This window comes from Diplotaxodon limnothrissa, linkage group LG20, assembly GCF_057381915.1.
Source record: "Diplotaxodon limnothrissa isolate DT_005_m linkage group LG20, D_limnothrissa_male_GT1.1, whole genome shotgun sequence".
In the NCBI taxonomy this organism is placed as follows: domain Eukaryota; kingdom Metazoa; phylum Chordata; class Actinopteri; order Cichliformes; family Cichlidae; genus Diplotaxodon; species Diplotaxodon limnothrissa.
The window spans coordinates 19238406-19251306 of NC_140615.1; the positions used below are offsets into that span (position 1 = coordinate 19238406).

At 37.7% G+C, this 12901-nt stretch overlaps 1 protein-coding gene across 3 annotated transcripts; it reads left to right on the forward strand.

Annotated features, from left to right (window-relative positions):
* The first annotated feature begins 7997 nt into the window (after positions 1–7997).
* On the forward strand, positions 7998–12546 carry crebzf (CREB/ATF bZIP transcription factor). 3 transcript variants are annotated; one of them, XM_085345148.1, is made up of 4 exons: positions 7998–8167; positions 9022–9831; positions 10003–10078; positions 10477–12546. In XM_085345148.1, exons 2-3 carry the CDS (start codon positions 9065–9067, stop codon positions 10010–10012), a joined length of 777 nt encoding a protein of 258 aa, XP_085201274.1. In that variant the 5' UTR covers positions 7998–8167; positions 9022–9064; the 3' UTR covers positions 10013–10078; positions 10477–12546. The 3 variants fall into 3 exon arrangements, with proteins under 3 accessions (XP_085201274.1, XP_085201276.1, XP_085201275.1); XM_085345150.1 differs by having other exon boundaries at positions 9022–10078; XM_085345149.1 differs by having other exon boundaries at positions 10003–12546.
* Positions 12547–12901: the final 355 nt, after the last annotated feature.

Genomic DNA, 12901 nt, shown 5'->3' on the forward strand with positions numbered 1-12901 from the left:
AGATGTCAAAAGATGTTTCATGAGTTGTCCTGCCTGATTTTCATCCTCTACACTTACAGTACACTGTCTTTATATTAGACAGTATAAAGTTGGTATGAAGATGGAATTGAGTAAATGAATCTCAGCATCATCAGCTAAATTTCATATAAATCCCTGCTTCACTTGATGTAACCTAACTCTGACCAAGAAACCACAGCCACACCAGTCACACACTGTTTTTTACTTTAAATCCATCACAGTACAGCAAACTAACCGGTTTGCTATCCTGAATTAACCTGCAGAGGATTTTCATGCAGCCTTTAAATAGCACAATTAGTCTGCCTCAGTTTGTTTTGCAGCATGTTTCACAATATGAAAAAATATTATGTCACATGTACAGACCCAATATCTAACTTAAAAACATGAGGATTTCCAGTTTATCAAATCTCACTGAGCAGTTCTTCCTCTCTTCTTCTTCTCTTCTCTTGTCCTGTCTTTCTTATATTTCTCCATCTCTGAGTGAAGTTAGCTCTCTGTTTTCTTTCCCTGTGAAATACAGCAGCTGGAGCTTGCGCTAGCAACATACTGTGTGACAAACTACACGCTGCACACAAGTTTGTGTGTTTGCTGATGTTTGTTGAGTTGATAAAAACTTTGCATTTTAAATTACCTGACACTTTTAAAAAGTCACCCCCTTTATGCTTTCTCCTCTTCTGAATTCTTGCTCCTCTTCTCAAATACCGCAATTTACGGACACCTGCAGTCGTTCTGGTGTTGTGTAAAAAAACAAAAAACTAAAACAAAAAACACTGTCCGGCTTTTAAACCCTGACTTTAGCACACATCATCTCTTTTTATGCAACATGCTCTGGTGATTAATAAAGAAACAGGATTTCCTTTCATGTGTTTCTGTTTAGGCTTCAATAAGTGGTTTACACATTACATTGCTAAGAGCTAAAGCTTTAAAAAAAAGCTTTGATAGTAGTTGGATCTTTTGTAACAACTTGAAAAAATAACCTCAATAGTTACTTTTTTGTATTTCTCAGTGTTGGGATTACATTTAAGATGAAAGAGATAATTATGAATAAACTATTACATAGTAATTCAGTCCCAGTAACTATTTCTGAATTCCCCTTGTATTGCACACTGTATCCTAAGTAGAGCTGGGCGATAGAATGATAACGATATGTATTGCGAAATAACTTTTTCTCGATAGAAAACTTAAACTATTGCGATTGGCCTCATCTCTCTTGTCCTCTTAAAAAAAAAAGAACAGCCAATCCAAATTAACTAGCGCAGAGCCGAACCAATCATAGCCGCAACGTCACGTCACGTGACTTGTTACGTACAGCACAAGTGCCAAGCCGCACATGTGTATTTGTTTGGGAAGCAGCCAGCCGCCGTGCCGAGAGCGTGACAGAAGAGAAAACAGATGATGGTTCCAATGCCGGAGAGATTGTCGAACGGAAGAGCCATAGAAGTTCCGTAGTGTGAAGGTATTTCGGCTATTTCAAGTCTGACAAAAAACAGAGTAGCGCGTATCTGTGCCATCAGAAACTGAATTTGAATAAGTTAAATTTGAATTTGAATTGCTCAGATTGAATCTGAATTGTAACTTGAATAAATGCTTTTGAAAACTGAGTTTGAATTAGTCTAATTTGAAATTGAATTTATGGTTTGAAAATGATCATCACTAAATTGAAATTGCATTTTATATTTTGAAAATGAATTGATTTGCTTTGAAACTGCATTTTATCCTTTAAAAATTCAGCTCTCGAATAATTTCAGTTTCACTTCTCACCATTCAGTTTCAGTTCTACAATTCAATTTCAGTTCCAAAATTCAGTTTTTTGGAACTTACATCCGGTTTCGGTTCAAGCGCAGATTAATAGAACTACGTTTTACTAGCGGACCGAAAGTGTTACTGACGGGAATCTACAGCGTCTTGAGCTGAATTAAGACTTCAGAAGTCATTCGTCATGTCGAATGACCAGCGGATAAACTCTCAGGTTGGTAATAAATGTATTACATGTATAAGAACAAGCGTCAAGTTAACAAATAATAGCCGTAAGGTAACTTTTATGCTTATTGTAGCTGTTAGCTAAAAACGCTAATTTAGCATAGTTTGCCCTGAATTCAGCTTTGACAAATATGATCGACTGTTTCTAGTAGAATTCCAAAGTTGTCATCTTGGACCCTCTCAGAGTACCCCCTCTGTATGCTTGCAGAGACCCCTACAGTAGGGAAACATGCAAAACGGTGTCCAAACCTTTGTATTTTAGCTTTATTTATGTCTTACACAGCATCCCAACTCTTTAGCTAACTTAATAACTTTAGCTAAAGTGAATAGTTAGTCTAATTCATTAGTGCAGCATTACTGGGTCACCTCTGTTTGAAGTGATATAACATGATATACAACTATCACTGTGTTTAACTACTATAATAATTCTTAGGGTACTGAGTGCATGCTTAATTAGATTTTTTTTTTTAAAGCATACTGCTCCATTAATATGTTTGACAGGCTGAAGTTGTCGGGTCACCTCCTAAATCGACCATCTTTTACAGGTGTTTTGTGCCAGAAATGGAGTGTCCACTGAAGACTGAAGATACTGAATCTCTACGCCTTGCCATTGATCCCTCTTGTGCCTTCATCTAGACAAGAGACATTAACTTAACCACTCTCATATGCTCTGTACCTACATCACCTTCCCTGACAGTTGTAGCTTGGCTCATCTGAGGGTGAAATTATAAGAATGTGTTATTTTGCAAAGTGCTCTCTAGGGTTCCTAAATAAAATATGGCATTGAGGTCATTTCTTTTGAATTAATCCCTTCTTCTGAAATATAAGAACCTCTCCTGGTTTTAATGGCACTTTGGATTTCCTTACTTTCTGTTCCACTTACATACCCAAATAGATGCTGACAAGCTGACACAGTAACATGGAAGAGGGAAAGACGTTGGAAAGGACTACTACAAATAAACCCAATGCCTAACAATGAAAAATGTAAAATAAGAACAATAATAATAATAATAATAAAGATAAAAGATGAAGTAACAAGTTTTTAGTTTTGTTTATTCCAAATGATCATCCAGATGTCTGTGACATGTGATGACAAACACCATAATGGAAGGCCTTAGTCATCACATGCTTAAACTCATCATATATTTTTGCATATGCTGAACAGGCAGTCAGACATGCTGTAAATGGGGGGTGGAAAACAGCATGAACACCATACGGCAGGGGTCTCAAACATGACACTGGCCCTTGAGGACTGGAGTTTGAGACCCCTGTCATATGGAATATGACAGGTGTGGTTGAACTGCATGAAGACTCTGAAGTTTCTCTTCTCTTCTGGCAGGACAGGAATGTGGCCTTGTCCTGTGAGCCACTGTAAGGATGTACTTAGAGTAGAACTGGACTGTCACCGGCCTCAAGCTCTTCACCCTTTTCAAAGACAAAGCAGTCATTTAGATAAAATATTAGATATTGTTTACCTGTAAATGCACAAAGTAAATTTTGAAATGTAATCATTGTCAAGAGTGAACAAGCACTGATAGTGTAATCTACAGCTGTGGCCAAACGTTTAGAGAATGAGAAGTGTTGTATTCTTATTTACAAAGTTTGCTGTTTCAGTGATAGTTGTATATCATATTATATCACTTCAAACAGAGGTGACCCAGTAATGCTGCACTAATGAATTAGACTAACTATTCACTTTAGCTAAAGTTATTAAGTTAGCTAAAGAGTTGGGATGCTGTGTAAGACATAAATAAAGCTAAAATACAAAGGTTTGGACACCTTTTTGCATGTTTCCCTACTGTAGGGGTCTCTGCAAGCATACAGAGGGGGTACTCTGAGAGGGTCCAAGATGACAACTTTGGAATTCTACTAGAAACAGTCGATCATATTTGTCAAAGCTGAATTCAGGGCAAACTATGCTAAATTAGCGTTTTTAGCTAACAGCTACAATAAGCATAAAAGTTACCTTACGGCTATTATTTGTTAACTTGACGCTTGTTCTTATACATGTAATACATTTATTACCAACCTGAGAGTTTATCCGCTGGTCATTCGACATGACGAATGACTTCTGAAGTCTTAATTCAGCTCAAGACGCTGTAGATTCCCATCAGTAACACTTTCGGTCCGCTAGTAAAACGTAGTTCTATTAATCTGCGCTTGAACCGGAACCGGATGTAAGTTCCAAAAAACTGAATTTTGGAACTGAAATTGAATTGTAGAACTGAAGCTGAATGGTGAGAAGTGAAACTGAAATTATTCGAGAGCTGAATTTTTAAAGGATAAAATGCAGTTTCAAAGCAAATCAATTCATTTTCAAAATATAAAATGCAATTTCAATTTAGTGATGATCATTTTCAAACCATAAATTCAATTTCAAATTAGACTAATTCAAATTCAGTTTTCAAAAGCATTTATTCAAGTTACAATTCAGATTCAATCTGAGCAATTCAAATTCAAATTTAACTTATTCAAATTCAGTTTCTGATGGCACAGATTTCTGCCCATAAGCGCGCACTGTAAATTGTGCCGAAAGCAAGTCTGGAAATACAATAAACCGGTGCATGCTCAATCTCTGACTGAAAGCACTAATTCGTCATTCGGCTTTTGTCAGATTAAATGTGTGATTATAATCAAATTTATTGGTTAAAACTACAAATACTTTGAATAAAAACAGTGAAATACCTTAATACTCATAACCAAACAATTATGTTAATTTGACATGCAAATATTGTAAAAATTATAGTTTTAGTCAGTTGTTTTTAAAAATACAAGAATTATATGTATTATATATATCCATGCACTTTACAACTGCATGGATGTACTGGGCCTACTTTTAACATGATTCATGAAATGATGCAAATTCAGGGATAGGACTAATAAAAATGTTTTCACAGAAGATGTCATTGTGAACCTGAGAGGTTGCCTCTCTATTTATAGGCTATATAAAAATATACAATTAAAATTGTGTACATTATGTTTTTGGTTTTTTTTAATCATTCGGGCTATTTGCAGCCTATTGTAGAGTAACCTATAAGAAATTATTATTTAACGACTAAGTAATGCTTGTATTCTTTATGTTTCTTTTAATGGCAATGTGATACTTAGACAAGACTACTTTTTTGGGTTAGGTTAGCAATGTCTCATTATTACAGGCTAAACAAACTTACAGTTCGTGGCTAGTTCACTAGTTCATGACTATAGCTAACAAGCCAGCACGAGAGAGAAGACGGGAGAAGAAAACGTCGAACTTTTAGCAACTACGTTTTTAGGACAAATTACAAACATACGAATTCAAGTGTTTTTTTGAGGATCTGTGTTTATTCGTCAGAAAGTCTGCACGGTAAGTTTAATATCTTGGCAACTTTTTTTTCGAGATAAAAGCACCAGTTGATATTTAGACCAATGCTCAATAACCTAGCGCTAGCATGCTAGTTCAGCTGAAAAGCAAAGGCAAACTTTTGAAATACTAAAAATGATCATCTGCGTCTTTTGTAAAAAGGTATTGGTCACATTAAGAGGCTATGTACTACATTGCAGAGTACACAAGAATGAGCCTTGTTGTTTTTTTAAATGTGTTGGCGCCAATTGCAGCCAAACATTCACCACATACTCTGCTTTCAAGCGGCATTTTTATCGTGTGCACAATGCACCTGCACTTCAAGCTACTCCTAAAGCTCTTGTTGCAGATTTAAAATGTGCGGTTTCATTATGTGCCCGCCATTTCCAAACAGTGAAAGAGCTAGTGTCTCACTTAAACGATCATATTACAGAGGGCAGGTCTGTGTCATGTCCAGTAAGTGGTTGTAAGCATATGTTTACAAAAGTAATATATGCATTTTTTATTTCTTTTTTTTTTTCTGCTCATTCTGTTGGTTTTTGTTTTTTGCCCTTCTCCCCCGTCCCTCTTCTCAGCTGTTTCTCTTTCCCTCTTTCTTTCTCCCCTTCTTTCCCCCAGTCAAGTCTGTCCCGTATTCAGTAAGTGAAAATAAAATAAACAATAAAAGGTGAATCAAATGGACCATTACGGCAAGGCTGGGATGGTCAATTTGGTAAAGTAAATCCGTTGGGCATCTTTCTTTGCCTTTAGACAACAATTCTGATGGCAAAAGAGCCAAACGGGACAGGCAAAAAAAAAAAAAAAGAAAAAAGAAAAAAAAGAAAAGAATGAAGGGTAAATTTAACTGGGAAAGAATAAGATAAAATATATAAATTAAAGTTGAAAATAAAATAACTATATATATATATATATATATATATATATATATATATATATATATATATATATATATATATATATATATAATAAGAGCAGCTGTACAAGTATTGAATGGAAATGAAGAAATATGATGTCCAGTGTTGTGCAATCCACATTTGTAAGTCTTGTACAGTGCAAATATCCTTAAAGTGATTTAGTGATGAAGTGCATGCAAACCAGTAAACAAATTAAAACAAACAAATACTGTTAAGAAACTATAATACAAAAACAGCTGGTGAAAATATAAATAATATGTAAACAACTTAACAACCCCCAAAGCGTCCAAGTCATGTCATGTCAACATCTAAACACAAGAGGGGGGAGGGGGAGCAAAGTGTGCCTGCTTTGTGCTGACACAGGAACGGCAAGTCCAGCAACCTGGCTGTTTGGCCTTTGCCAAAACCACAGCATTGCAAACAAGAGCGGAAGTAAAGAATCAATCTCACCAGGCTAGTATCGATCCGATACCGATGCAGACTTGGTATTGATATGATCAATATTTGGATCAATCCGCCTACAGCACTTTGTGAACCCTGGTTTTATGTTAGAGTGCTTTATAAATAAAGCTGGCATAGTATGTTCTAATTCTAATTCTAATTGTGATCTGCCTCTAGTTAAAGGTACAACAGAGAGCTTGGATAACCTCCAGCTCTATTGCAAATTGCAAAACCATGCCACCTTTCCTGGTTCCACTGCACATTCAGACTGCCAGCTTCCTTCATGTTCACCTTGCTTCTCCCATCCAAATGGATGGACTCATAACCACTGCTACATTATGAAGTGAAGTCTTGTATTTAGCACGTTTAGTGCAGTACACCACATATCACTTAAAGACCTTGAATCTATTCACTGTTTACCTTTTGACATCTCTCTCTAAGTTGGAAAATTATATCTTCTATTTCTGAGAGTAAATTGCACTGTTAAAAAAAATGCAACTCGGAATTTGTAAGCCATTACATTTTTGATTCAGGATTTTTTGTTTGCTTTTATATCCTGTGCTGTCTGGCAGGTTTTGCAATCAGATTAGGCTTAACTCACATTCCAGAATTAAGGAAACTGACTCACACTTGGCTTTTCTCAAATCATCTTATCCTCTTTATCCTCAAAATACTATTTTGAATTTAATGTCTAAAATTTGATTTTAGTCTCAAAATGATACATTAAGATAATATGTTTATCCTAACATGTCATTAATACTTAGAGGTGGGAAAGATGGGAAGCTCAGATGTTTTGAAACTGTGTCGGGCCTCTGAAGCTCAGATGTTTCGAAACAGGTTCTAAACACCCAGGTCACATGACCACGACTAAATGAGGTTAGTGTACATCACCCTAGTTTCAAAAGCCAGTGAAGCTGCTTCAGGACAGGGGTGATGTGGTGAATAGAGGGAATCTTAGTGATAACATGGGCAAGCAGAGACCCGGACACGTTGAAGCTTATTGGTAGAAAACAGTCATTTCTACAGTCATTGGTTAGACCAAAAAGAAGGTAATTACAGTAACAAGGCTATGAACTACTAGTACGATTTTCCGTCGTATTGAGACTGCAACAAAACGCTGCTTAAATTTAGAGTATTGAGACTTGCCATTGTGAAATGCACATCTTAAATGGTTCGTTGTAAGGCTCTTATTTTGAATGAATTTTTCGGACACTCCACACCAGTTGGTGGCGGTAATGCACCATTTTGATGTTTGCTAACCTTGTGAAGAAGAAGAAGAAGAAGAATTTTCCGGAAGTGTCGTCTGAACTGACTGTGAAGGTATTCGGTTACACTCTTTGGACTGCTCTGTGTTGTTTTCTGTTTAAAATTTCGGATTCTTCAGAAAAAGGAAACAGATAAGCAATCTGTAATCTTGGTAATTTAATCAACGGATATACCAAAAGCATTTATTGCCGTTTTCCCTAAAAGGGAGGTAAGTACACGGTTGAAGAACTAGTGTGCTGCGTCATTATGAGTTAGCGCCTTAGTGTTTTAGCAAGGCTAGCCGCAGCTAAGAAGCATGTGAGCGGACGGTAAAAGAGGACGTTTTATACTTCAACTTTCAAATGAATTAGACTGTATGTCTTGGATATATTTTACTCTCTCTTTCAATGTATCAGAACATTACTGATTAAATCAAAGCTAACCGTATTTTACGAATATTAGCTTGGCGGTAAGGCGAACGTGGTTTTAGGACAACCAGGGCTCTGTCAGCAAGCTCACTATAGAACTATAGTGAGCTTGCTGACAGAGCCCTTAATATTTGTGATGATGTTATTATTTGGTATCTCAATCTGCGAATGTTGCGATAATGCGGAAATGTATCTTTATATTGAACAAACGACTTTCTGTGGTGTGTTGTCGAGCACTTACTGTAAAAAGTACCTATTGTAGGTGAAGCTAATGCTGAGCCTTAGCTTAGCAAGAGGCTAGGTAAAGCTAGGCCTTAGCTTAGCAAGAGGCCATTATAAGTTCCTATTACGTTTAAGCAATAGATATCTCAGCGCGCCTGTAAGGAGAATGTGCCAGTACCTAACACGAAGTGGTTCATAAGTGATTTAATAGGAGTGACTTATTTTTCGAGCCCAAACGGGAAAATACTCTAAACGTCTTTCATATTAGTTTGGTAGAAAATAAACACTATGCCGACAATTTTATAAATGTTTGGATTATTCTGTACAGTTGTAAATTAGTTATTGTTCATTGGCCTGTGTTTACTGTATTACCTTTGTTTGGTAATCAAATCTACGCCAACATAATTGTATGTTTCTGTCTTTACATGTTCAGGTCTTTGTGGACAGGTTTCTTGCAGTCCAGCTGACAAACCACAATGATCACTAGAAGAAGTCGCACTGTCACCAACACAAAAGTGCAGTCTCCAGAGGTTGAGGCGGTAGATGTGGAAAGTATGAAAGATCTTCCGATTCCATGTGACGGATTCCGAGTTAAAGATGTGGATGCTGCTGGAGTAGAGCTTGATGACCTGTTTGAAGACTTAAAATGGACACTAGACAGAGATGCTTCATCCTCGCTCTTCAATATTGATTTGGCTGATCTCTGTGTGTACAACACCAAAGATGGAGACTCCGGGCTTGAAGCTTCAACTGCCTCATCTCCTGAGAGATATTCCTCTGACTCCCAGAACAGCAGGCAAAAACAGTCAAGTCACGTGACTAACAAAAATGCAATCGCTGCCAGATTAAATCGTCTCAAGAAGAAGGAATATGTCAATAGCTTGGAGCAGAAGATCGGCATGCTTTCAACGGAAAATAGCACGCTCAAAATAGAAAATTCTCAGCTGACCAAGAGAGTGGAAGAGTTGGAAGATGAAACCAGGTACTTGAGGGCTGTGCTGGCAAATGAGAGCATGTTAGCCCAGCTCTTGTCCAGGCTGAGCGGTGTGAATGGGATGAAATTATCTTCCTCACTTTTCCAGGGGCCCAACTCAAACGAGCACGACTACGCCCTGCCCAGGAAATGGGCCAGAGTGGAGGAAAAAGAAACATCTGGTGGCGTGTGTCTTCATGTGGACAAGAATCATGTCTCAGTGGAGTTCTGCACCAAGTGTGCAGAGAGTGCAAGCACGGTGCTCAAAATGTAGGGTCAAGTACTTCTCTTTGTTTTCAGATATTGAGACTGAGCTTGATGGGGCTCAGTGTGCTGAACTTGAGGCTGGATGAACGCTTTGAATTGATTAATTACCTAAGAACTGTGCATGTGTTTTTGTGTGATGATGGAGTTCATGTTGCTGCTAAACCTTGTTGACAGTTTCTTCTAGGTAATTGGTTGATCCACCATGCGGGATGAGTGGCTTTCAGAACGCCTTTGTCTGCTTGACTCCATGGTAAGGATCAGACAAGAACAGACATTTTCTGTTTTGTTTTATTTCACAGGGTATAGCATTCAGCCGCGACGCCAGTGTTTTTGTTTCTATAACTTTATTTTCCTGCTAGTTTTTGAGCACGTCTTTTCCATATGGATTGTTGTTATAGGAAATAACTTGATTAAAGTTAATTAGGTTTTACTCTTAATTGTCTTTTATCTTTAATCTTAAGATGTTAAGATAAAGGTGCGGGTCCACAAAGAGTGATCTTATATCGTCTCAAATTGGAAAAGCAATAATCTGTCGGAAGACAATTTTTTGTATGTTCAGTTTTTGTAGAACTAATCTCTTTGTGAACCTGCACCCCTGTACAAAAGAATACTTTCATTTAGCGCCACCTATTTTTCTTTATGCTAAAGTGGATTCTGCTGGTGGAAGGGGAAGAGGCTGGACAAGCGGCTGCCATCGTGGCCTGGTATTTTTTTAAAGGTAGTATCGGTATCAAATGGTATTTGTGATCCTATTTCATCACTACTCCACAACATCTGTAGCTGCTGATCCTGTCAGCATAGCTCCCGCAGCATTTTTAAGGGCTGACAATAGCTTCTCGTTTATGCAAACACAAGTTTAACAGTCTAAGAATTATAACTTGTATATATTGTTGGAATGTATATTTAACATACTCAGAAAAATCTGCTGTACGTGGAAAAAAATGTGTAAATGTGTACATAACTCTGAACACATACTGTTTTAGGTAAATGGCCTTTGAGAAATGTTGGACAAATAAATCTTATTTACAGTACTTTTGACTTAAAAGCATCTGCTGGTTTTGTTTTGTTTTTGAGTCTTGTTTAGTACTGTTGATATTAATGTGTCTCTTTTTCTCTCTCTAAACAGCAAGCTCTCTGCCGATAAACTGAACATTTGGGTCAAGTCTGGTAAAGGTTGTCAAAACAAATGACCAAGACCTCATTTGATGGAAGCACAAAGCATGAGGGCCCACAGGGGTTTTCTTGCCCATGTTTTATCCCATTTACTTCAGATTACACAGCCACATCCTACACCTAAAATTAGTGGCGTTTTTATAGGTCTCGGTCAGTCCACTTAAACTGTACCAAGCCAGTCCCTGGTGATCTTTTCACTCCTACACGTCAGGGTATATTTACACTGCTGGGATTGCCAGCCATGTGACTGTCAAACACCATTTTCAGTAATTGTGTAGTTACTTTGGAACAGGAAACCTTACTTTGAGCTTAACTCATTAGTTCAATTCAAATGTTCGGCTTTCATAAGTTGCTCTATCCTTAAGTTTGCGTCACATGAAAAGCTGTCCATGTGAAAACTAGTGGAAAGCTTTTATTTTCAAGTGAAAATGGGTGTAATGAGTCAGATCTCTACACAGTAAAGTGTGGTCTGTAGACAGCAGATGGATTTAAGTGAATTGCTTTAATTTCAATCACTAATATTGTATACATTGTAATATAGTTTATTTGAAAACTACCTTTGATCCACTGAGATCTTTCATTTTTCTTCAGTGCGCATATGCAGACTGGAATGATTGATCAGCCAGGCATTAAATTGTGATGCATGTGAAAGTGGAGTCTATTAGGTGAGCTTAGCATGGAAACCAAATAAGTACATAGCTTCTCTGACTGTCCAAAGTTTATATATTTTTCTTCTCGTGATGGTTAGCTACAGGCTGTTGGACTCTGATTTGAAAGTGTTGTATAACATTGCAGAAAACCAAAACCATCGACAGTGGGAAACTCATTCACTCACAAGTCAGACTGTAAGATCTGTAGCTTAATGATCATCTGTGTCAATCCTCATGGATATCAGTCTGCATGTGAGCTGTATACTTAAAAAAAAAATCCCCCCCACTTGTAGTACAAATGGCAGTGTTTTGTTTTTTTTAATGTATGAATTCACATACCTCATGTATGCCTAAAGAAGTCACCCCCTGCTGGCAATGAGGAATAATGCATATTTAAGGTACTTGAAGCATTGCATGTGACATACGTGGACATTGTTGACTATTTGTTGTACAACTGTGTAAGAAATGAGCAGTTTCAGCTCCAGTCAGTTTAAATCAGGGGTGTCCAACATACGGCCCGGAGGTCAGACTTGATCCAGGAAAGATGCCAACCTACTAGATGTCTTTGGAAAATGTGGAGGGCATAGAATTTGGACTTTATTTACATAGCTTTGGCAGCTGCCTGTGCTGCTAATAAAAACACTGCCACAGACATTCATACTACGAAGTAATAGACAATTAAATGATAGAGAAGTTTCCTAATTACAGGGCAGTCTGGGTAATTAAAAAAAAAAACTACTGTCGTTTTATGTTTACTTCTTACAGTTTAAGACCAAAGGATCATGCTGAGCTGCATTTCTTTGTCATGTAGTAACACTGAGATGTGCTGTTGGGATATTGCAGGGATTAGATTTGCAGTTAAACAACTTCTTGTGTGTGTATAGTTTATTAATCAATGGGGGGGGGGGGGGGGGGGGGGGGGGTGGAATTACTCTCTCTGCCTTTAACCCATTCACTCAGTGAAGCAGTGGGCAGCCACATCAGGTGCCCGGGGAGCAGTTTGTAGGAATGGTACCTTGCTCAGGATAGCCGTTCAGCAAATTTGAACCCCCGACCTTCCAATTATGGGGCAAACACGCTACCTACTGAGCTATCATGGACAGTATCCCGCATTCTTGATTTTTAGTTCACAAACACTTCTTGGCTTACAACTCCTGAAACTTTGGAGGCTTTTTATACAGCTCTTTATACAGTAAAGTTACAGTGGGATACAAATAATATCAGGGTGATCCTGCCACAATTTGTTCCCC